This window comes from Corvus kubaryi, unplaced genomic scaffold (assembly GCF_017639235.1).
Source record: "Corvus kubaryi isolate FWS band 111438036 unplaced genomic scaffold, C.kubaryi_AGA036_p1.0 37262, whole genome shotgun sequence".
Classification (NCBI taxonomy): Eukaryota; Metazoa; Chordata; class Aves; order Passeriformes; family Corvidae; genus Corvus; species Corvus kubaryi.
The window spans coordinates 422,469-444,797 of NW_024581078.1; the positions used below are offsets into that span (position 1 = coordinate 422,469).

The 22,329-nt window shown below is 53.0% G+C and overlaps 1 protein-coding gene across 21 annotated transcripts in view; it reads left to right on the forward strand.

Moving 5' to 3' along the window:
* PTPRS (protein tyrosine phosphatase receptor type S) overlaps window positions 1-22,329 on the forward strand; it is a 149,133-nt gene that overhangs the window by 48,950 nt on the left and 77,854 nt on the right. For 19 of the 21 annotated variants that reach the window (XM_042024345.1, XM_042024346.1, XM_042024347.1 and 16 more), the window contains one exon: window positions 7,124-7,291. In XM_042024345.1, coding sequence (XP_041880279.1) covers window positions 7,204-7,291 — 88 coding nt within the window. In that variant the 5' untranslated portion in view covers window positions 7,124-7,203. Of the gene's footprint in view, window positions 1-6,975; window positions 6,993-7,120; window positions 7,292-22,329 lie in introns of those variants that run through there. The other 2 variants (XM_042024354.1, XM_042024349.1) reach the window with 2 other exon arrangements.

Here is a 22,329-nt window from a genome sequence, read left to right on the forward strand (position 1 = left end):
TATTGTTGGGGACTGTTTCTCCCTGGGGATAAAAACGAGCTGTGCAAAATCTGGGTGAAGCTGGGGCTGGGAGTGCTCCTGTCCCTGGGGCGGTGCTCTGGTGGGAGCAGCAGGAGGGTCCCCTGCCCGGGTGCCCCTGCCCAGGTGCCCTGAGGCTCCCGGGCTCGGCTCCGTGAGGAGCCGGGCGCTGATGGAGATAACAAAAGGAGACGATGGATCGGCGATCGCGGTAATGAGAAGGTCGTTCTTGCGCGAGGGCTGGTGACATCCTACACCCATCCGGCACTTGCAGCCGGAGCTGATAAAGCACCCTCATGTTCCTAATTAACTTTCTGGAATGTTTTTTCTTCCTTTCGATTTTTCATCTCTTCTTTTTCCTTCTGCTTGGGCTGCAGGCTGGTGGAAGATGCTCTGCTCGGGCACCAGCCACAGGGGAGCAGGTTGCCACACTCGGCCGTGCTCCTCCCCGGAGCGAGGGATCTCCGTGGGGCAGGGACTGGCCTCCAGTGCTCCTGGCCTGGCTGCTGGGGCTGGGAACCCACTGCTTGTCCTCAGGGGACAGTTTGCACAAAACTTTTTGTTAAGAACCACCTATTTTGTGAGAGACCAGTTTAGGTTGCCCTCAGAGGGCAGCAGAAGACTTTAGGAGCTGGAGGAAGGCCAGGCAGGTTTCTATCAGCAGGTGAGCTCCTGTTGGTAAGGAGTAGCAGTGTCAGCCCTAGGAATGGGCTTTGGCCCCTGCTTCCACAGGGGTTTGGGGTGAAGGAGGGGCTGGCATTGCCTCGTGCTGAACACAAAGGGAGTCCCTGTGCAGACCTGGCAGAGCGGTTTGGAGGGTGAAGAAGGTCACAAGATGCAGCAGCATCCAAATTTCTGCGTGAGGGGAGCAGAAAGCCAAAGCTGGAGGGATTAGCCTGGTCAGAGGGACTGGTGCCATCTGGATGGGCTCTTCCCAGTACAGGTCATCTTCGTGCCATGCTGAGAGTCAGGAAAGCACCGGTTCCTCATTGTTTAGTGGTGTTCTCATATGTTCCTAGGTGGACACGCACAGATGTGAGGCCAGGCAGTCTTTCCTCCCCAGGAATGTGGAGTTGATCTGAACCTCCGCTTGATCTCAGACAAAGGCTTTTCCTTAGCTTGGACTCCAGACATGAGAAAGGCTGTTGCACTTTGCTGGTGTGGGCAGCAGAAGCAGCTGGCTGATTGGGCTCTTTGTTGAGTTTTTGTCTTTTTTGTCGTTTTTTCCCTCTGCTGTGTGCAGTAACCCAGCATTACCCATCAGCCCAGGTCCCAGACTTGGGGTGCAGGCGCTTTGGGAGGGAGACACTGGTGATTTTAGCATTATTTTCTGTCAGAAGATGGTGTTGGCTCCCCTGGCTGAGCTGAGGATGCTGCAGGATGTGGCTGACGGACGGTTATTTACCCGGCGCTGTCGGCGTCCGCGTGGTGAGCGCAGAGCCGGGATGCAGTCTGTGCCCCAAGGAGCTCCCAGTCTGTCAGGCAGCTAAGCTGGGGCTAATGATGAATGACTTCTTAAATAAATAAATAAAGCTCAGAGGCAGGGAAAAAAAAACGTGAAGTATTACCCTGAACCACAAGGCAATTTAGTTGACGGTTCCTGATGCCGTCGGGCGCTCGGTGGAGATTGCGATGGTTTGTTGGGAAATGCTGAAGGATGGGGTGTGTTTGTGTGGGAGCGAGGGGAAGGGGATGGGGAGTGTGGTCCTGGGTCAGATCCTTCCCTCTGTGCACCCTGGAGGAGAGCCCAGCCCTGCAGAGGAGAAGCCACATCTTCTGCGCTGTGCTGGCCCAGGAGGATGCTCCTGGGATCTCTGGTTGTTCTGGTGCTGCCTCCGTCTCGACTTTTTGCAGGGGGGTCCTTTGGGTCCTCCCTGGGCTGTGGCCACAGCCCCCCAGAGTGTGGATGGGCTCCCTCAGGAGGGTGCAGCCAGGCCAGGGGAGCTGTGCTTCCTCCTCCTCCTCCTCCTCAGCTGATCCCCGCGGGCTGCGGCGCTGCCCCTCTGCCCTGTCCGTGCTGCGCTGCACCTGCGGAGCGCTCCGAGATGCATCACTGCCTGTCACAGCTGTCACTGCGGGGCACGTGGCGGGGGGAAATTAATTCCTCCTGACGATCCAAAGCCAACCCGGAGCTCTCCAGTCTCACTTCTCCTGCAGTGACCACAGCTTAACCCTCGCTATGCCGTCGCACCCCCAGGCAGGGAGCAGCATCTCTTGGAACACCCACATGGCCATGCCCCAAAATGGCCCTTGTGCCTGTTGCTTGGGGATGATGCTGGGCACTTCATGCACATGGAGGGACCAGAAATGCCACAGGGGGAAAAAAAGAGAGAGACAGAGAGCGTGTGTGTGTGTGTGTGTGTGTGTGTGTGCATGCAAACACAGTGAGCTGTCTTAGTGTGCAGTTTCCTCTGGTTTTCCACATTGTAAAAAGGGATAATACTGTCATATTAAAGCACTTGGAGATCAGGGGATGAAAAGCAGCGAATAGGACTGAGACAGTCCTGATCAAAGCTCTTTTTTTTTCTCCATCTGTGTTTGTTTCCCCATGGAAGATAATACTCTGCCTCTTTCTTGTAAGTATTTTTTTAAGGTCTAAGTAACTCCGTGATAGATAAACAGCCTGCTTCACTCTGAAGGATCTCTGCTGCCTGCTCTAATTGTGTTTGCCAAACCCCTGGCCTGCCTTCAGGAGTGGCTTGGGGAGCTGCATTCGAGGCTGGAGGAGAAACTGTGTCCAGCAGCTTTAGGGTGGAAGGGACTGACTTGGAAATGCTCCATCCCATCCTTTTTTTTGGGCAGGATCAAGCATGTTTTGAGATCAGTCCTTCCTGCACAGCCCATGGTGCTTGGCACCTAAAGCAACCTGAGTGTGGCTGCCCCATCCCTGGAAGTGTTCCAGGCCAGGCAGGGTGGGGCCCTGGGTACCCTGATCCAGTGAGTGGAACGAGGTGATCTCTGAGGTCCTTTCCAACCCAAACCATCCTGTGATTCCATGGCGTGGGCTGTGCCGGGCTCCAGAGCCAGCACTGCACGTTGGCATCTCCTTGTTCCCCAGCACCCACGGGGAAGGACCAGGGTGGGCTCCCGGGCCACTCCTTGTCCCAGCCCTCGTGAGGCTGGGTTTGCCAAGGACAGGGTGTTGGATAGGAGCAAGCCGGAACTGTGGGGTAGTGAATTCAAATTTCATCTCTGCCCTCCCCAGGGGAGGTGACAAATGAGCTGGTGGTTGTGCTAAAAGCTTTCCTTTCTCTCTTTAAAGAGGTTGCTGGGAGGAAATGAAGTGACCCACTGACCTCTGTTAATACACAGCACAAACTAAGCTGGTGCTGCTGGAAGGAAGAGCCCTCAGTGCAGCCCTCTGCCTGCAAGGTGTTTGCTTCCATTGATGTGTCTAATGGGAGCAATTCTCCCACAGCAGTTGCTGAAAATGAAGATATTTAATCATCTCCTAGATCCAAGTGGAACTTTTTGCAGAGAATTTCTTTAAAATCACCCTTCTCCTTTTCACAGGCAGGTGAAACAGAAAAGAAGCCCAAGTGCTTTTTTTTTTTTTTTTTTTTTTTCCAAGTTGTCATTTTGTAATGAATCTGAAATGGATGCATGATTCCTCCCTCCTGGATTTTTTTCAAATGCGGAGCAAATGTTTCAATTACCAGCTCCGTGGGGGCTAAGAGCAAGTAACATATGGCAAAATGTTGTGCAGAGAGGTTGTGGACTGCCCATCCCTGGAAGTGTCCAAGGCCATGCTGGGTGGGGCTCTAACTGGCTCTAGTGGAAGGTGTCCCTGTCATTGGCAGGTTGGAACAAGGTGAGCTTTAAGGTCCCTCCTGTGGTCCTGTGGAAATCCCTGCACAGTTCTGACCCGTCCCGGTGTCAGTAGCTGCAGACACTGGTTTTTAGCAGCATTGCCCTGCTTAAGCAGTGAGGACCAAGGCAGCCAAACCCCTCCTTCTATATCCCCTCAGATACCCAAAGTAGCTTAAGGGAGTTAGGTGTCCAGCACCCTCTGAAATGGGAGTTGCTGGGGGGAAAATCTTCAAAAGCATCTTAGCGGCTTAGGCTAAGTCCCTTTGACTCCCAGGGGAACTTAAGCTCTTAAGAAATGTAGGTGCTTTGGAGCATTTCACCCCCTGTGCCTCGCTCCACTGGATCCCTGCAGGTCCCTGGCTCGGTCCTGGCTGCAGGAGCTGCACTGGGAAGCTGCTTCTTGCATACACTTCTCAGTTTTATTATTTTTAATAATGCTCTCCCAGACCCCGTGCTCGGTGCTTACAAGCTGCACACATGGCCTTGCTTAGAGCTGGAGATTAGGCAGCACACAAGAATGAATGTCTTACAGGAGCTCTTTTACTGTAAGAACTAATCTTATTCCTGAAATGTGACCATATCTAGCACAAATCTGACCCCACTGGGGGCCATGGCGTCACTTAATTGCATTCTTTAGCAAGGATTGAGGTCTGTTAGGTGGCTTGCTTGTGTTGCAGGAGATCCTGTGCCAGGGAATTTAGTGAGGGTTTGCAGGTCCGTGGAGCAGCACAGGAAAAGTGCCATTATGTTGGCTTGGCTGGTGCCAGGGGCTTGGCTGGGTGCTCAGGGACAGGCAGGGGTGAGCAAAGCTGCTCCAGAGAGCACAGACAAGGTAAGCTGTGCCCTGAGGAGGGGAGAGGATGGGTGACAGAGCCCTTGGGATGTGAGCTTTCATCAGAACAATTCCCACTGGGTTTCAGCCTCGTTGTGTGGCAGCTGGGTTCCAGCAGAGCGTGTTCTGCACTGGAGGCAGGAGTCGTGCAGGGGATGGGTCTGTTCCCTATTGCCAGGGCCCTGCCAAGGAGCAGAGCAAACCCTGTCCTGGCCTGTCCTCCATATCCACGGGGGAACCAGGTGGGTGCACATCCTGCTGTCCTGAAAATCCCGTATCCGGGGGGGAGACAGCCAGGGATGTACCTGCTCTGAAGGATGAGTTGCTGGATTGGAGCTGACATGTCCTAATATCTCTGCCAGCACTTTCTGTCTCCGTCAAGGGCTCGGGAAGCACATTAGCACCGGAGCGGAAGTGTCACCCTCTGGCATCTCCTTCTCCAATCTTGGAGCTGTTGCTGCATCCCCGGTACCAGATCTTCTCCATCGGAGCCCATTATATGGCATGAAAAGCCATGCTGGCTCTGGGAGAGCGGAGCTGCCAGGCTCCTCTCTCTGGAGGAGGCGGAACATTTCCCTGACGTTCAGTCCCCTGCGTTCAGCTCCATCCTGGGGGGACTTTGGGGACGTGCTGCAGGGAGCAGCCAGGCTCTTGCGTGCTCTCAGCTGCGGAAGATCATTGGTGCCACGTTTGGGGAGCACATGAGGCTCACGGAGATGTTTGGTGGCATTTTTGGCACTGGCGGGGGTGGATATACTGCTCTGATAAAGAAAAATAAGAGTTTCTGAAATGGTGGCTGAGCCAGCATGATTTGTTTGATTTTATTTTAATATAGACACCTAAAATAGTTGGGTGGATTCCTGCTCTCTCCAACCCCAGCCTTGCTGGTGGGAACGGGGAGCTACGTGACTGAAGGAGGAAGAAGGGAGAGCCAGGGAGCTGCAACGCAGCTCCATTTGTTGTGCTGGCATCGATGCCACATCCCCAGTTTAATTAACAGTTCCCATCACAGCTATTCACGATGTTCCCTGCTCGCCCCTGACAGCAACAAAAGAAACCCCAACGCGTTGTTGTGCGCCCTGGAACCCTGCGAACCCCGCGTTAGGGCTGGCTGGAGCCTCTCTGTGTTGCTCTAAGTGTGTCTAGAACAAACATTTGAAGAGATTCCCAGTGACAGGATTCGGATTTTTCTCTCTTTTTTGTACCAATATTTGTGCTCATTTTCCGTGAGCCGGCACTGAAGCACAGACGATCTGGGCTAGCACAGAGCACACAGCAGAGGCTTTGTAATCCTCAAAGTGCAAGTCCAAAGCTTCTCTCTGAAAAGTTGTTCTTTAGGGCTGAGTACATATGGGGACTTCTTGTTTATCCTGGCTTTTCTTTTAATTCTGCACAGTTCAGCCTTGGAGAGTTAATGGGACAGAAAAAGATTAAAATGCCCCTTCACACTGCCTGTCCCGACGGTCTCCCACCCCGATGTGTGTCAGAAAGCTTAAACAGCCTCGCTATCCCCTTAGTCCTTTCAAAGCCTTTGATCATTGTACACTATCTCCTACCTGGCTTTCCTCCAAAAGGTGATAAACCCCAGGTTTGATTTCTAATTGGAGTAACGATAGCGGGAAGGAATCTGTCAGATCTGAGAGCATCCTTCCACAGCTCTGGCCCATTATCACGGTGCTCAGTGTCTGGCTGATGGGAAACCTCTGAGCTGCCGACCCTATGAGGAGGTTGTGGCTGCAGCTTTCACTCTATTTTCAGCCCTTCTGGGGCAAATCTCACCTCTGTGACTGAGGGAAGCGTTTACCAGTATTGACACACAGGACTGGAGTGGTGGCTAAGAATACAGCTCCCTTAATGCCATTCCAGCTTTGCACAGGGATCAGGATAAAGCTGTAAGCAGGGAGCTCCGTTTGGAGCCAGGAGTTGTCTCCATGGAAATGTGCTGGCAGGGTGAGGGGCGCAGGCGGGTGCTGAGTGCGGTCTCCCCTGCCACAGCCCTGCTGATGTGCTGGTTCTGTCCTGCTGCCACGTTCTGCCACATCTAGGGCAGAACTGGTCAGGAGAAAATCTCTCCCACCTCCTGTAGAGGCTGCGTTTGCTTGATCCATCAGGATCAGCTGTGGCACCCCCTGCTCCAGGGATTCTCCCTTCCAGTTTTGTGCAGCTCAGTAACACAGTTCCCCTGTGGGATGCAAGTGGGGAAACTGAGGCACCGAGTGGGGTAGAGGCTCTTGGATGTGCAGAGTGCTGCTGCAATCCCAGCCTTGGAAAAGCTGGATCCCCCCATGGAGCTGGGCTCCTCCATGGAGCTGGTCCATGCCCACGGAGCCGGGTGGGTGCTCGGTGGCACCCTGGGGAAGGTGCCCCGGGGTCCCTGCAGGGGCCGTGCGCTGCAGTGGCCGCTCGGGCTCTGCTCGGCCGCTGCCCGCCCGCCCCTCAGAGCTGTCCCTTTGTGCTCCGCAGGTGCTGACAAGGCTGGGGAGACGCTGCAGTTCCCGCTGAGCCGGAGCCTTCCCGGCTGGGGCCGAAGGCCTTTGCAGAGGATGAGGATCCTTCCCAGCCCTGGGATGTCTTCGCTGGTCTCCCTCGTGAACCTCCTCTCCGTGCTGCTGATGGACTGCGTTGCTGAAAGTGAGTGACTCTGCTGTCCCCCTGCTCCTTTTTTCACCCTCCTCCTTTTCATCGTTGAAGAAGTGAAGCTCAGTACCTGATCGAGTGTTACATTTTCCAACATCCTTAACTTTCCAGCAGTGCCTCCTATTGTTCCCAGCCCCGCCTCGGAGGGACACAGGGTGGCTGGGTCCTCACAGCCTGCTTTGAGCTTCGGGTTGCCCCCAAGGCTGCCAAAGAGCTGGAGAGAAGGGAGGGAGCTGCCTGACAGCTCTTGCCAGAGCCCTCCTCCCCCTTGTCCTGGCCCCATCTCCACCCAGCTCGCCCATATTGTCCTCTCCTGCTTCTGCCTTTCAGCATCTGTCAGACACTGGTGACCGTTGTCATGTTACTTTCTGGGGCTGGATTCCAAACAGCCTTTCAAGAAAAGAGTATTATGTTTCTCCTTCCCCTGAGTGAACCAGTTCCAGTTCAACACAGTTTTTATCTTTGCTGCCTTTCAATTCCTGCTTTAAAAAATGAAAAGGGGAAGGGAAAAAAAAAAGTGAAAATCTTCAGCGACTTGAATGTAATGTTCCTTCGACATGAAGGCTGATCGCTTGGGATCAGTGGGGAATAGACTTTTCCAAGCTGATTGAATTATGACTTTTTTTTCCTCCCCAGCAAAGCTGCTTGAAGCTGGTGAGAGGGCTGCTCTGGTCAGCGTAGCCCTTGACAGCTTTTAACGTAATCGCTTCGTTATCGGGGTTTATTACGATGACGCGGTTGCCAGGGATTGAATGGACCCACGACCTTTTGTTGCTGGGAGATGTTTTTGGAGCGGTGCTTTCCGTCCTCTCTGCAGCAGGCAAGGGGGGATGTATTTGCCCTTGCCTCTCTCCTGAGTTTTGCTGGGTTCACGCTTAATCCCTCTTTGCAGAGAGAAACACTCATGTGCAGAAAGATAATGCTTTCGTCTGTTCTTTTTCGTTTCAAAGCCTGGGAAGTGAGCTGGGCTCCGGGAGGTTCACTGTGGGGTGAGGTGTTGGCTGTGGGTCAGTCTGCACCTCAGATGGCACCACTGGTCCATAAAGGCATTCCCACAGCTTCAGCCTGAGCTGTCTTGAGTGGCAGCAGCCGTGCAGAGTCTGGCAGCAGGGAACTGCCACGAGCCTTTTGCCCGAGGATTTATCCAGGGTCCTACTGTGGCGTTGGAGCCGATGCTCTTGCAGGGTCTTTATGAGCACCCAGAGTCAATGGGTGCTGCTTTGTGGCTTTGTTGGCTAGTGAAGATGGGCACAGGGAATCTCCATTCCTGGATCTTTGTGCAGTGGAGTCAGGAGTGGGGATACAGTGGAAATCTGCAGTCAGGGCTCCAGGGTCTTGTTCTTGTCCCTGGTTTGCTGTAACACACCTGGCAAAATCACTCAGTTTACAAAGCAAACTGCAGCTCTGCAGGCAGGGATGGAGAGTTCAGGTGTTCTGCAGCTCTACAGCCTCTCTGTATAAGCAGAGCCCTGATTCATCCCCGGTGATACCTGAGTGCCTGTGAAAGCTGGGCTCCATTTGAATTCTGAGTGTACAGCAAGGCCTGTGTGCTCAGGGCTGGGAGTGGGCACTGCAGAGTCAAGGCTTCTCCAAATCATGGCTGTGTGACCTCGGTTCTCTTGTGGTTTTCATTTTCCTGGGAAGGAGCACATGTCTTGTCTGTGCATCATCTTTGGGGTGAGGTTTGCTCAGAGGTTGCAGCAGAGCTGGGAGATCCCACATGGGGGAAGTGTGCCCTCAGGGAGGGTTGGTGCCAGTCAGATACAGAATGCACCAGTGCTGTGGCCTGAGCCCGGCTGGAATCTGTCACTGCTCTGCAGACATCTTGCTGCTTGCAGCTGAGTTTCTCTCTCCTGTAGTTCTGCAGTGTCCTTGGATCCTGAACTATGAGGGTTTGTGGTTTTTTTCCTCTGGCTGCTCACAGATGTCCGTGCAGGAACTTTGCAGGTTGCTGAGGTGGGGCTGCTCTTACCTGCTTGCTGTGCAGATGTTGGGCCGGGTGTTGTCTCTCCTCCTGACCTGTGGAGCATGCCAGCACCTCCCTGCTCTGTGCCCTTGGGGATGCTCCCTGGTACCAGCTGTCTGAGTTGCTCTGGAGCTGTTGCTCCCTGCCTGGTGAGGATGAGTGGGCAGTAAGTTGGCAGCTCCTGGCTTTGGAGGACTCCTGAGTCCTGGAGAGACCCCATTTCGGCCAGTAGCACCCGAGCTGGTCCGTGCTGCTCCCCACTGAGCCTTGCAAACAGCAAGCAGCTTTGTCTGTCACAGCTGCAGAGCCTGTGTGAGGAGCTGCCACTCTGTTCTGACAACGTCCTCTCCCATCAGATGGCCCTGGGCTCTGTCACATTCGCGTAATCCCTTGGCCAGCGTCCATTTGGCCGGCGCTTGCCACGGCGGTGACCCCATTTCCTGCCCTAATTCACAGCAGCCCCCCGGGCACACGGTAGTGGTGCCCCTCCTGCCATGGGAAGCCCACGTTGGAGAGGGAAACCCTGGGATCCTGGCTTTTGGAGGGCATCACCCTCCCAGCTTCACAGGGGAGCAGATCCCAGTGCAGCAGAGCCTGGGCTGAGCTGGGACTTGCCTCCTCTCCCAGAGCAGCTCTGGAGGAGCTGTGGCCTCTGCAATCAAAGGACCATTAAAATACTTCCCTTGTTTCTGAGGCTAATTGATCTCAGTCAGTGATTTAAATCCTTCTGTGGCAGGAGCATTCTATTTAAAGGAAACTGCCATTTAAATTAAAAGCCCAAAGCACCACACTATTTTCTGCCTGCTGTTCCTCCTTGGGAAGGTGGAGAGGACAATAATTGAAAGGTGTTACACAGACACGTTCTGTCTCTTTTTCTTTGGTTGCATATGGACACTTTCTTTGTTTCTTCTATATGGTCAAAGGCAGCCATGGAACTGGAAATTACTGATTACATGATTATTAAATGGAGAGTACTACCTTTTTGTTAAGGATTCTGCTGTTTGTGTGAGTACCATGACTTGGCATCACTGCAGGGAGTGAGGGGAGGCCTCCCCAGGAGCTGCACAGCCAAATGTGGCCCTTGGAGCTGAGAGGAAACCAGGCAGCAGAGACAGATGAGGCTTGGAGACAAGTCCGGGGAGAGGAATAGTTCCCAAATTGCTGATGGACCTGGGCACAGCACCAAGCCTCGCTGTTTCCTCTTCATGTACCCAGCCCGAGCCATAAAACCTCTGTGGCGAGCACCCTAAAACATCTCACTTTGCGCGTGCACAGAGCCTCTGTCGCTGGGCAGGAGCTGTTCCTGCCCGTGCTGTGCAGGGCACAGCTGCTTTCGGCCCCAGGGCAGTGGCCAGGTCCCCCTGCCCTCCTCTGCCACCCAACGGGTGCTCCGAGTGCTCCTCAGTTGCAGATAAAAGCCATTTACTGTATGGAAATGTGGCCATTTTTCTGACTGGAATCAGCATGCTTGCTGTTTTCAAGTGGATTTTTCTCATTGATTAAACCTTTGTGTTTTACAGTAGCATTTACTAATTGGCACTTTGCATACACAGAAGGCTGGTGCGTGGCTCTCTCCACCCCAGCAAAGATTTAAGAGCAGGGAACATTACTTATTACTTACGTTTCCTTCCTTTTATAAATCATGGTATAGAACCCTTACTAGCACACTCTGAAGTATTACCATAAATAATTAAATCTAAATTGCAATTGACAAAATAAAAGAATAAAGCCCCTTTTATGATGCATTACCCTGGCTTTCTTCCCTTTTAATTGCCCTTGCTCCTTCATTAATTTGCAGAACGCAGTAATTCATGGGAGGTGCATGTGAGGGGGGGCTCTCGTGCTCCGTGAGCATCCCTGGTGCCAGCAGAGACAGCAGCCAGGTTTGCACCATGTGGGACTCACGGAGATGATGGAAAACATGGGATGGGATGGGAGTGGAGCTCCTCTAGGTCCACATTCAGGCTGTGTTTCGGGGAGCTGGTGCCTTGGGAAAACATGTGTGGCATGGAAGGTGTTTGCTCTGTGCTGCCAGAGGCAGGAGCTGGTGGTTGGCGGCACAGCTTGGATCACGGAGATGCAGATCCCAGCCACTTACAGGTGTATCTGCCACCTCTCCTGAACGGTCCCTCCCATCCTCTCATCCCTACAGGACAGCCCAGCTGCACAGCTCGCAGCTTTTAGCTCTGGAGGTCCAGGCTTTGATCTGCTGTTAGCTTAGACAGTGGTTGTCAGATAAGATGGGAGTAAAAATCAAGGAGGCTGCATCGTAGGACTTGATAGGCATGTTAAGTCGACATCAGTGGGAAGGAAATCTCTCCACGGTGGGGGAAAGCTGCTCCAGTTTTAAGTGTTTGAGATGGATCCGGGACAAGGCAGCAGCACTGCCCCAAGAGAGGGAAGATGTTGAAGTGTGGTGAGGCTGAGTTGTCCCAGAGTTTGGGTCATAGACCCTAATTGTTGGTGGACCCCCAAAGTGACAGGGAACCTGCAGGGCTGAGGAGACAGGGAGGTGCTGCAGAAAGGCTTTTCCGCCTTGGTGGGTGGGCTGGAGGGGGAGCAGAATTCATGAATTGAAGGTGGGAGCACAGAGGAGGTTCTGTGGTCAGTTGGAGGGTGGTGTTTTCACTTGGAGTTGCACATTGTCCCTGCCATTGGGGGAGTCTGAAAGAGGAGGAGGCAGCAGCTGAATCCTGAAAAGGCAGAGATCCCTGCTCCCCTGTCCACATCCACCCTCTGCTCCTGTTCCTCATGCACCAGTTGCCCTTGCAGCCAGGAGCTGCCTGCATGTCCTTGCTCCTGCTCTGCCTTTCCCTTCGCTGCCTTCTCCGTCTGCCAGCTGCGATCCAGCCTGCGCTTGCTGAGCCTTCTGGACTGGTTGTTGTCTCACTCAAGGACACTGAATTAAGCTTCTATGTCACCTTGGTTTAGGTGGGGCTGCCAAATAGTGGTCTTAGGGGGGCTGCCAAATAGTGAACCTGGGGGTTGCCAGAAACAGATCTGTGAGAGTCAATGGGGCTGCCAAACAGGGATCCTAACTGGATCGAGTGATGTATCTCTTGTTTTTTTCTTTCTTTTTTTTTGTTAAAGATAACTCAAATTGGAAAGTTTGCGTCTTCTGTAGGACCTGGAGAGGAAATAAATCATCTGTTGAAAGAGCTTCCTCAGGGGCAGAGGGGGCTGTCACTTCCCAGGTCTCAGCTGTGCATCACACTGCGAATGCTCATTAGATTAATCTCTGCTGAGGAGCACCTGGGGACAGCAGCAGCCACAGTGTTTGGGACCCAGCCATGGGTGTCTCCTGGTGAAGGATCTTTTCCCAACCAGAGGTTCTTTCTGCTCAGCTTCATTAGATGGTTAAGTTAGGGGAAAAGAGCATCTGTTTGTTGTGTAAACAAGTGGCTTGTGTGAAAATGTCACCTGCAGAGGATTGGGATGGAGGAAATGTCTATCTTCACCATACCTGGATGCCAAAACTGGGGCTGTTCCTCTGTGTCAGGCTTTGCCAGGAAGCCAAGACTTCTTTCTTTATGACTTTTCTCCTTGGCTGTCCTTTTCACACCAGCAGTTCTTGCACTTGCTGCCAGGAGGGATGGGATCTTTCTGATGTCTCTCCCAGGCCCTGGGTCGCATTGGCTTTTCTTCTGTCTGGCAGGGTCTCTGTGCTTGTGTCTTTCCAAGACCAACTCAATACAAATCTCCTGGGTCACTAAAGGGAATCTGTGAGGGTATTCCCACCCTTTTTGTGGTCTGGCAAGCCCAATATTATTCTTAGAAGGCAAGCAGAGTGTTTTTCAAGGACACCCGACCAGAGGAATGTCGTTCCTCCATGCGTGGGATGGAATCTGGGCTCGAGTTGCCCTGTGAGACACAATCTCCCAAGAACGGTTTTATTTACTCTGTGCCACTCTTCCCCTCCAGTCAAGGATGTTCTCTTGCAACATAATTGGTCCCAGTTCCCACCTTAGAAAGCTGTGATGTTCTGTGCACTGCGGCTGCCTTTAATTTTTGGGGGTTGTTAAGTTCATGAAAATAGTCACGTTTTACACCATCTGCTGTGTGCAAGGAAGTAACCAGGGTATGGGCTGCGGGCCAGGGAGTCGGGCGCATCTTCACTCTGTGACTGCACCTTCCCAACCCTCCTTTTGCTTGGTGAGGTTTGCTTTTTTGAGCAAGGGCTTCTCTGGCCGTGCTGTTGTCCGGTGTAATCGGCCCCAGTGTTGGTTTGGTTGCACCACTCCGAGTTCTCCTCCTGCAAGCCCTGAACAGCCGTGTGGGGTTTGGCAGGGGAGCTGCCTGCCCCGTCCAAGGGACAGCCGAGAGCTGCGGGATGCGGCAGCGATCGCGGCTCACCCAGACCTGCGGAGCGCCAGGAGAGAGCAGTACAAATATATTTTGGATGTCTGCTGCTTTGACTTTGAAAGGGGATACTGGGATGAATGATTTAAAGCGTTGACAGGAGGGACTCTGGGCTGACCTGTTTTCACAGAGCCGCTGCGTGGAGAACCCTGAGCGTGTCCCATCCTGGTGGTTGCAGACGTGAAACGTTCCATGCAGGCGTGGTGGAAACCAGCGCTGCTCGTTTCATCTGCAATGCACGGAGTCATTTCTGTTTCCTTTTGAGGCCGAGAGGAAAAGCAAAGCTTTAAAGAAGAAAAAAAATAAATAGAAGGAGCTGCAACTGGTTTAGCATTCTACAAAGTTTCTCCGAGTCCTCCAAATCTTTAATTGACTCAGGAGCATAAAATTGAGAAGGGGAGAGAGTGAGAGAGCATGCGAGTGGCGCGAGTGATTTGAATAATTTATTGTCCTTTGAAGTTGCAAGAGAAATTTCAGCTGCCTTGGGGAGTAATTTCTCCCCATTCTGAAAGGGTTTCTCCTTATTTTAAACTCATTCAGAGGATGATAGTTTTGCATTTTCTGCATAATTAATGAGCATAGCTCCCCCCACTCTCACACAACCTCTAAAGAGTGGTGGGGTGATGAAACTTGGTGGTTTTTTTAATTAATAAAGTCAAATTAATTTGACTGTGTCCTCATCCTCCCTCACCTCCGTTGGAATCCATGGATTTATTCATAAATTAGTCTGAGCATGCTGCTAGGAGTGCCGACACTTAGAATTCTTTAGCCTGGACTTTGATTTGTTTGGGTTAATTTCTGAAAAGATGGTGTAGGGTTTTTTTCAGTTCAGTTCTTAAAGATCACCTTGAGACTGGCTCCAGTGATCTCCCAGGGAGCCAAGAAGATCCTCCAGCTCTCGTTTCCCTTTGTGTGGGGAGGATCTGCTTGATTTTGAGGGGGTTTATGTGGTTTTTTCTGTATGAGTGCTATGATACACCCCTTTTCTTCCAAGATCTGCTAATTGTGATTAATTCCAGTAGCTGTCACTTGAGGCAATGAAAGGGAGAGGGATCTTCTTCCTGGTGCCTGGAAGAGCTGAAGGACAGCCTCCTGGTAAGAAGCCATCCCTTGACAGGTGTCAAACATGAACAGGAACGTGTCCTACTCCAAAAAAGCTCACCTTCCTCAATTACTGTCTTTGATAGAAGAATTTAAGGCGTCACTGATGCTTTTCCATGTTTCCATTTCTCATTCACATCTTGCACTGTTTTTCTGGCTCACTGAGTCTCTAGTTGTCCCAAAGCTGAATTCATCACATTCCCACTGCTGTCAGTTCTCAGCACTGTTGTTGAATTTTTTTTTTTTTATTATTCTTTTGTGTTGATGTTCCCACTACAAATCTGAATGATGAGTAGTGTGGCTCAAAGACAGAAATTGTAATGACTCGTGTGGTAGGAGTCAAAGTTCATCACTGTTAGAGGTTGTGCTCATCCATTAGTCATGGCTTTATTGGGTCTTGGTTTCTCATTTTCAGGATCTCCCGTCTCGGGCTCCCTCAACATCCCAGTTTCAATAAGCAGTGCAGGCTCATAATACACTGTTTAGACCCAGGTGTTTCAAGCTTGTATATCCAGAATCTCCTTTTGTTCCATGGAAAATGTGGGCTGAAGTCTCCTACCAGAGGCTGGATAGGAATGGTGTAATGATCTTGTAAAAACACCCCAAATTCTGTGCTCTAGGAGCTGCACCTTACCCTGTTCCTGTAGACCAGGAGCCTCCTTCTCTTGCCTGAAGGAGAGAAACAGTAAGTGGAAGTAATGCAGCTTTTATTTACAGAGTGAGAGAGCAGAGGTTTATCAGACATGTTTTATTTGCCTGGTGTGCCTTTCATCCCCAGAAGATCCCTGCGTGCACGTGTGAGCTGGCAGGTCTGCCCTGGGGTCCCCCATCTCGTGGTGCTGTGCTTGCAGCACTGCAGCCCCTCCCGAGCTGGTGATGCAGGGCAGGGCTTCCCTGTGTGTTTGCAGCGTGCCAAGCCCTGTGTGCTGTCACTGGCCCAGGGAGTGCAGCTGATCTCCCTGGTCACGTCCCTGGGCTCTGCGCTTCCTCGGGAGGACCACAAACTGCAGGGGCTTGTAGCAGTTTGTTCTCCCCCTTGCTGCTGACTCTGCTGTCACTTTGCGGTGGCGCAGGACCACGGCTGGGCTGGATTAAGATGGCATTGCCCCCTGGGAGCTGGATCTGGGCTCGTTAAGCTTTTGCTTCTTGCAGGCTTCTCTCGTAGGAAATGGTTTTCCATGTTCTGGTATCCCCTGTGGACTCTGGTTCTTTAGTGACTCAAACAGAGCAGTGGAAGTTGAGCAAAGAGCCAAATCCTTTTTAGCTGGGTCTTTTCTAGGTAGGTGGTGAATCAGGCTGCTCCAGGATGCCAATATCCGATGACATGGCTGGAGTAGAAGCTGTCTTAGCGATATGGCAAGGGCAGGAAGACCTCCCTGCCTCAAGCTTCTGCTTGCAAACAACCTGGGATTGCTGTCATTGATGGACAAGGGACGCTCATTAAGTTGCCAGGACAGCTCCTTGGGTCTCTGGCTCTGCTCTGGGTTGTTATGCCTTGTTATGGGACTTGTGGACAGATGTGGAATGAGACGCTGTTACAGCTGATGGGAAGCACTCCTGTACCCCCAGGGTCCTGGCTGGCCACGTTGTTGTGCTCCCGTGCTCGCTGCAGCTTCCTGGCTGATCCCCGGGCTGCCGTCCTCCATTACAGCAGCGCTCCTGCAGCGTCTCCTGCAGCTCCTGCTGCTCACAAGCAGCAGCGTCTTCCTTGGAGTGCCAGAAGGTGAAGGAGAATCCTGGCCAGAGGTCCACCTGCATTCCCACCAAGTTGCTCCTTGGCCCTTGGGTTGGTCAGTGCCAGGAGGGGGTGGAAGCAGAGAGCAGCAGTTGGGGCACCTGCCGTGCTCACCATCGGGATGGGTGAAGGAAGGGAGGTGGGGAAGCTGAGGCGTGGGAGGAGGATCTTTGTGGAATGGCCACACATCTCCCAGTCCTGTCCCATCGAGCATTTGCACCCTGTGTATCACCACACGTGCCCTGTGCCCTTGCATAAATCACAGCTGGAGGAATGTTTTCCTGGGCTGTATCAAGGTGCCAGTCACTGGAGCTGGGACTCATCCTCTTTGCCATGGAGGGAGGTGGATCCTTTCCATGCCTAGGGATGTGCAAGGTAGCCTGGAGGAGTCCTGTCGAAACGGGATGACTTCATGCCAGCTGCTGCTCCCATGTGATAAGGAACGGCCCCATCCCTGACAACCAGCAGTTTAAATAGACCAGAAGGAAGGATTATGCTTCCCCTCCAGCAGGCAGGATAACGTGGTTTTCCTCACCTTGGATGTCAGAACTAGGAACAGATTTTTGGTAGCCTCAGTCTCCTCCTGCCTCAGTGCTGCAGGCTCGTACCTCCCCTCCGCAGGGTCTGGATCCCAGTGCACTGCAAATAGGAGCTTGAAGGCTGTATGGATGTGCCAGATCCCCAAATTGCCATCCTCGTGGTGAGAACAGCTTGGCATGTGCTGGCTAGGAAAGGTCTGCTGCCTCATCCCGGCCAAGGGGAGAGGGGGAGCTGGCACAGGTGTTGGGGTTGTTGGACATCCAGTGTAGTAAAGGTGATTTAATGAGTTCTTCATCTTCCTCACCCATTTTCTGCATGTGTTAACTCCCATGCTGGTGCCACCCTTCAGTGCTGTCCTTCCTCCTCCAGGGCCTTGCAGGAAAGGAGAGGGGGTAGTCCTCCAAGTGCCATTCCCCACGTCCGCAGGGGAACAGACTGCATCCTGTGGTAGCCCAGCTTTTCTGAGTCAGGTCAGGGCTTTGGTGGCTCAGCAGCAGGGGAATAGCCAGGTGGAAGTATTTCACTTCTAAAAAAAACATCCTCGATATTTTTTTACCCTCCTTTGCCCAACCTTGCCAGTCCCGTCTCCCTGAAGGGAGCCAAGAGCTGCTGACAGTAAGAGGAAGTCTCCGTCTGAAGCCTATAATTATCCTGTCTGCCTTCCCAGAAAAGGCCAGTTGGGGAGTGAGCGTGCTCCTGTTCCCCGGACCAGCCCTGCCTTCTCCTGCCTCCCCAATTACTGCTTAATGGACTTTTTATGATGATAAGATGACTGGGTTGGGGAGAAGTTATTGATGGGGAAATGGAGTATAATTCACTCCCTGTTTGCTTGTTCTGTCAGAAAATCCTCATTTTAATTTTATTTGTGAGGCACTGAGAAACAGCCCTCAGAAAGAAAGAGTGCAAAATCTGTCAGTAAAACCCTGGATTTCACGGGGTCCAGAGTCTCTGCAGGACCTCTCCAAGGGGTGTCCTCACTCCTGTGGAGTGTCTGCATAGAGACTCCTCGCCAGTCCTTCTCCCAGTTTGCAGCTTTCTCACTTGTCCTGAAGAAAAATATAAATTCTGAAGCTATCTTCCTTGCTCTACCCCTCTCTCCAGCTCCCCCACTCCCTAATGCCACTGCTTTGGAATACGGACCCATTCCAAACAGTGCATCCTTGCTCCCCACTCTCCATCTGTCTCAAATTTGGCTGCTCTCTCCTGTTTTCATCTGCTCTGTCGTTTGTCTCCTCCATCTAATCTTCACTTCCTTGCTCTGGCTCTGAACACCTCCCTCGTCTCCAGCTTGCTCCAGTTCTCTTGCACAGAATCATGGAATATCCTGACTTGGAAGGGGCCCACAAGGATCATCAAAGTCCAACTCCTGGCCCGGCACATGTCAGCCCCAAGAATCCCTGTGCCATTTTCCCTGCTGATCTCTTCTCATTCCCACTGATTCTCCTATCCTTTCTACCTTCTGCTCCCCATTTCATCTCCCTGTTCCATGGGGTGACACAGCTGCTCCTCTGGCTGTCCCTGTCCCTCACTGCTCCACTCTCCCATCCCATCCCCATCCTCCCACATAGGGCATGGATCTCCACGTGCAGGCAGACCACAGCAGCACCTCTGTGTAAAACTGCTTCCTAAAGCAGCAGAAAAACTCTGGGAGCGTGGCTGGACCCCAACCCCACGTTCCTGGAGAGGAGCTGAAAGCACAACTGCCCAGGGCTGTGGCTGGTGAGTACCTTGGGCTCATTCTCTGACTGGGAGCCCATCAGCAGCTGTGGAAAAGGGAGATGGAGTTTCACTAGACCAGCAGAAAGCTCCAGCCCAGAAACCAAAGGGAAGAGGGAGGAGGAAGAGAAGAAGGTGTTTAATCCTGTGCATGGCAGTGGGAAGGCCGTCGGATTCCTTCCAGGTTGCTCTGGAAATTAGCAGGAGGTGAGAAGTAACGGAGAGACGTCTCATTCCAGCTGACATGACTCGGTTATTGGGAAATTCCAAAAGCTTTTGTCTAGCTTTCCATTTTCATCTTCTTCCCCCAAGAAGCACATGTTGGGGAAGGTCTCTGGGTTCTCTCTTGTGATGTTTTTGTGGTTATTTTGTTTGCGTCTCAGCCTTCCGAGGCTGCAGCTGTGTTCGGTGCCACCCGGGGTGCTGAGTGTCGAGCAGGTCTGTTCCCAGACCATCCCCTGCTCCAAACTGCGTGTGGTGTCTAGACCAAGACAGACAGGCAGGTGTGAGAGATGAGGGCTGTCACCTCCCTGCTACGTGTGGCAGCTGGAGGTGCAGGAAGGGCGAACGCCCAAGGTCAGCCGAGTTTGCACCAGAGCCAGAGATCTGAATCCCAATTATGGGAATGATCTGGAGCCTGGAAGAGCACACTGGGGTGTGCATCTAAAAGCAAAATAACATTGCCCATGAGTGACTTCATGGTCTCATCTTTTACCTTTGTTCTCAAAGGTGGAGGTGCACGTGTGTGTGTGTCTGCACAGAAAGGTGAATTTCTTTCTGCTGAATGTTTTTGAGCGAGGATAAAGGTTGTCACTGCCTCTCCTGTAGGTAGCATGGGCACGCTCCCAGTGGGCAGCTCTGTGGGGGAATGTCGGGCTCGGCACCACGGGGCCGTTTGTTGAAGGTCGGACGGGAATGACGAGCACAAGGACGGCTGTGCTTGTGTGTAGGGAAACTCATAAAGCGGCCAAGTGGCAGGAAAATGGCCTTCCTGCTGTGCCCTAGCTGCAGCTTCAGCTTCTGTGGCACTCTGGGGGACAGTGGAGAGCCTGCTTCTTCTGGAGGGGGGATAATGAGGGTTAGTCACCGGCGAGGGAGGAGCTGGAGCTTTGTGTGGGTTGGCGGGACGGGCGCGTGGGCTTCCACAGAGCTGCCAGCAGGCACCGGGAGCTCTGAAAATGGGAAAAAACCTTCCAAAATACGTGTTTTGTGGCTGCCTTTCTTTTGTCTCCGTGGATTGCTGCTGCTGTGGGAGAGGGGCCCTTTCAGGCAGGCTCCTGCTGCTCTGCGCTGGGGCCAGATGGAAGAACAAGTGGGTTTCTCTTTATTTGCTGCCCATTGTTGAGGTTCTTTCCTGGGGGTGGCAGGAGCAGGGGGCAGAAGGTGAGGGGGGTGTGAAGCACAGAGGTGAGTTTTGTCGTCTGCAGTCAGCAGCAGGTCCCTGCTGTGGGGCTGGAGGTGAGGGGAGACAGCTGGAATGGGGGTCAGGAGGATGCAGAGGCACCTCTGCAGCCCCCTCAGGGAGAGCCTGAGGACAGAGGGATAGCATCACACACACCGGGGCAAATACACAGTGATGTGGTCAGGGACCATCCTCCAGCCTTTTCCTTGACGCCTGTGGGGCCAGGCTGTGGACAGTGAGTGGAAGGGGACATGTCCCCATCCGTGTGGGAGCAGCTTTCCTCCTTGGACCGCCCCCAAGCTGGCAGGTGGAGCCCCGGAGGGAGCAGCAGTTTTGGGGTGCTGAGGAGAAAGCTGCTCCTGCCCCGTGCTGTGTCAGGGAGGCCCAATTCCTCCCCAGCCTCCCGTTCCCTCCGTGACCCACCCACGGTGCCACAGGAGAGCGGCCGGCTCCGTCCGGGCTTGGGAGAGCAGACAGGGAAGCGGTGCACGTCCATAACTGGCTTTTTCTTCTTTTCCCCCTGCTCCCGTCAGCTGTCAGCTCAGATATGTGAAGCTCATTTGTTCTCCTGCCTCTCTCCCACCCCTCAAACCACCTCTGGGTTCTCCATCCCTCGCTCTGGCTTTGGCTTTTGATGTTACAGACAGGCATATGGTGGCCAGCCTGTCTCCCTCACTGCTCGTCCATCAGTGCCTATTCACCATGGCAGCCCTTCCCGAGGGACATCTGGGTTTAAAGGCTGAGATGTCCCCTCCTTTTCCCCACTCCTACATCTCTCCAGCTTTCCTGCTGCAAAGCCTCTCAGCCTGTTGTGTCATCTGTGTATCGTTAGCAGGGAGATGTTGGGTGGTTTTTACATGGCTGTGTTCGAAGAACTTTTCCTGCTTTGGTGTCACATGGAAGAGGGAAGGAGGAGAGGGGAGAGGAGGCAGCAGCATCTTCATCTTTGGTGAGGAACTGCCTGGGTGTGCAGCCCTCACCCGTGGGCTGGGGGATGAGTAGGAGACCCCCAGCACCCTTCTCACCTGGCAGCCTCGCCCCAAAGTCTGCGTTAGAATCCCAAAATCCCAGCAGCGTCGTGTCCCTTCAGAGCATGGTTCCCAGGCCTGTGACTTGGGAAGGGAGTCCCTGGGGAGCTGATCCGTGTGTGGGGACGGGAGGGCGAGCGCGGGGCCCCAGGGCAGGAGCGGTCAGGGCTGGCCGGGCACGGCTGGGGGCCGGACAGGAGTGTGCCGGTGGAGCTGCGGGGTGCAGGGGGAGTCTGCCTCTCTTCTCTGCAGTCCGTGGCAGCTCTCCAGCCTGGCGCTTGTTGCTTTTGGGATGTGCGTGGGCGGTGGGCAGGAGTGAAAGCTTCGGTTTGACTTGATGGCTTTCCATTAAGCTGTAGAGCAGGATCACAGGTACACAGCAGCCATCCGGTCTTTTCAACCTTCCCTCTGGAGACCCAGACCCTGCAGGAAGCCTCTTGTAGTAGGAAAATTCTTTTAAGCTCCAGATTTTTCCATTCCTATTTTGATACTGCACAAAAAATAGGTTTTTCTGCTTTGCAAGCGGAGGAAGGGGGAAAAATTATCTCCGTGACCACTGGACTGATGGAACTCAGACTGAGCCTTTCCAAACCTGACTTGTTCTCAGCTATCCATGAAGGAAGGTTGGTGAACTGATATAAAATCCCCTGAACTGTCAGTATGTTGTCTGGAAAATGTGTTTCTCTGATTTTTATTTATTTATTGATTTAAAGCCATGGTCCTGCAATCTTAGCAAACGAGGGGAAACACCTCGGGCCCTCTGAGTGGGCTGATAGTGCTTCACAAGGCACCTTGTCCCTGCCTTTGGAGGCTTCCAGAGCCGTTTGCAGAGCTGGAGGCTGAGCTCTAAGTGTGTGTTTCCCTTCAAGCTGGACCTGGCACGGCAGAGCTGTGGCGGTCCCACTCAGCACGGAGGGGTTGGCTCCAGCTTTGGATCATCAGCACCTTGGATCACCAGCACCACGCCTGTGGTGGCACTGGCTCTCCCCTCCCCAGAGGGGAGAGGGTTGCTCAGTGCTCGGCGTGGGCTGGTGACAAGTGCTGCAGTGACTGGGGGTGCAGAGTTGGAGAGCACGAGGGGGGAGGAATCAAATCTGCAGCTCAGAGGCTTGGGCAATTTTCAAATCAACAATTTAGCTCTGATTTTCACCCATTTTCCAAGTGAGTAGTAAAACCTAATAGGTT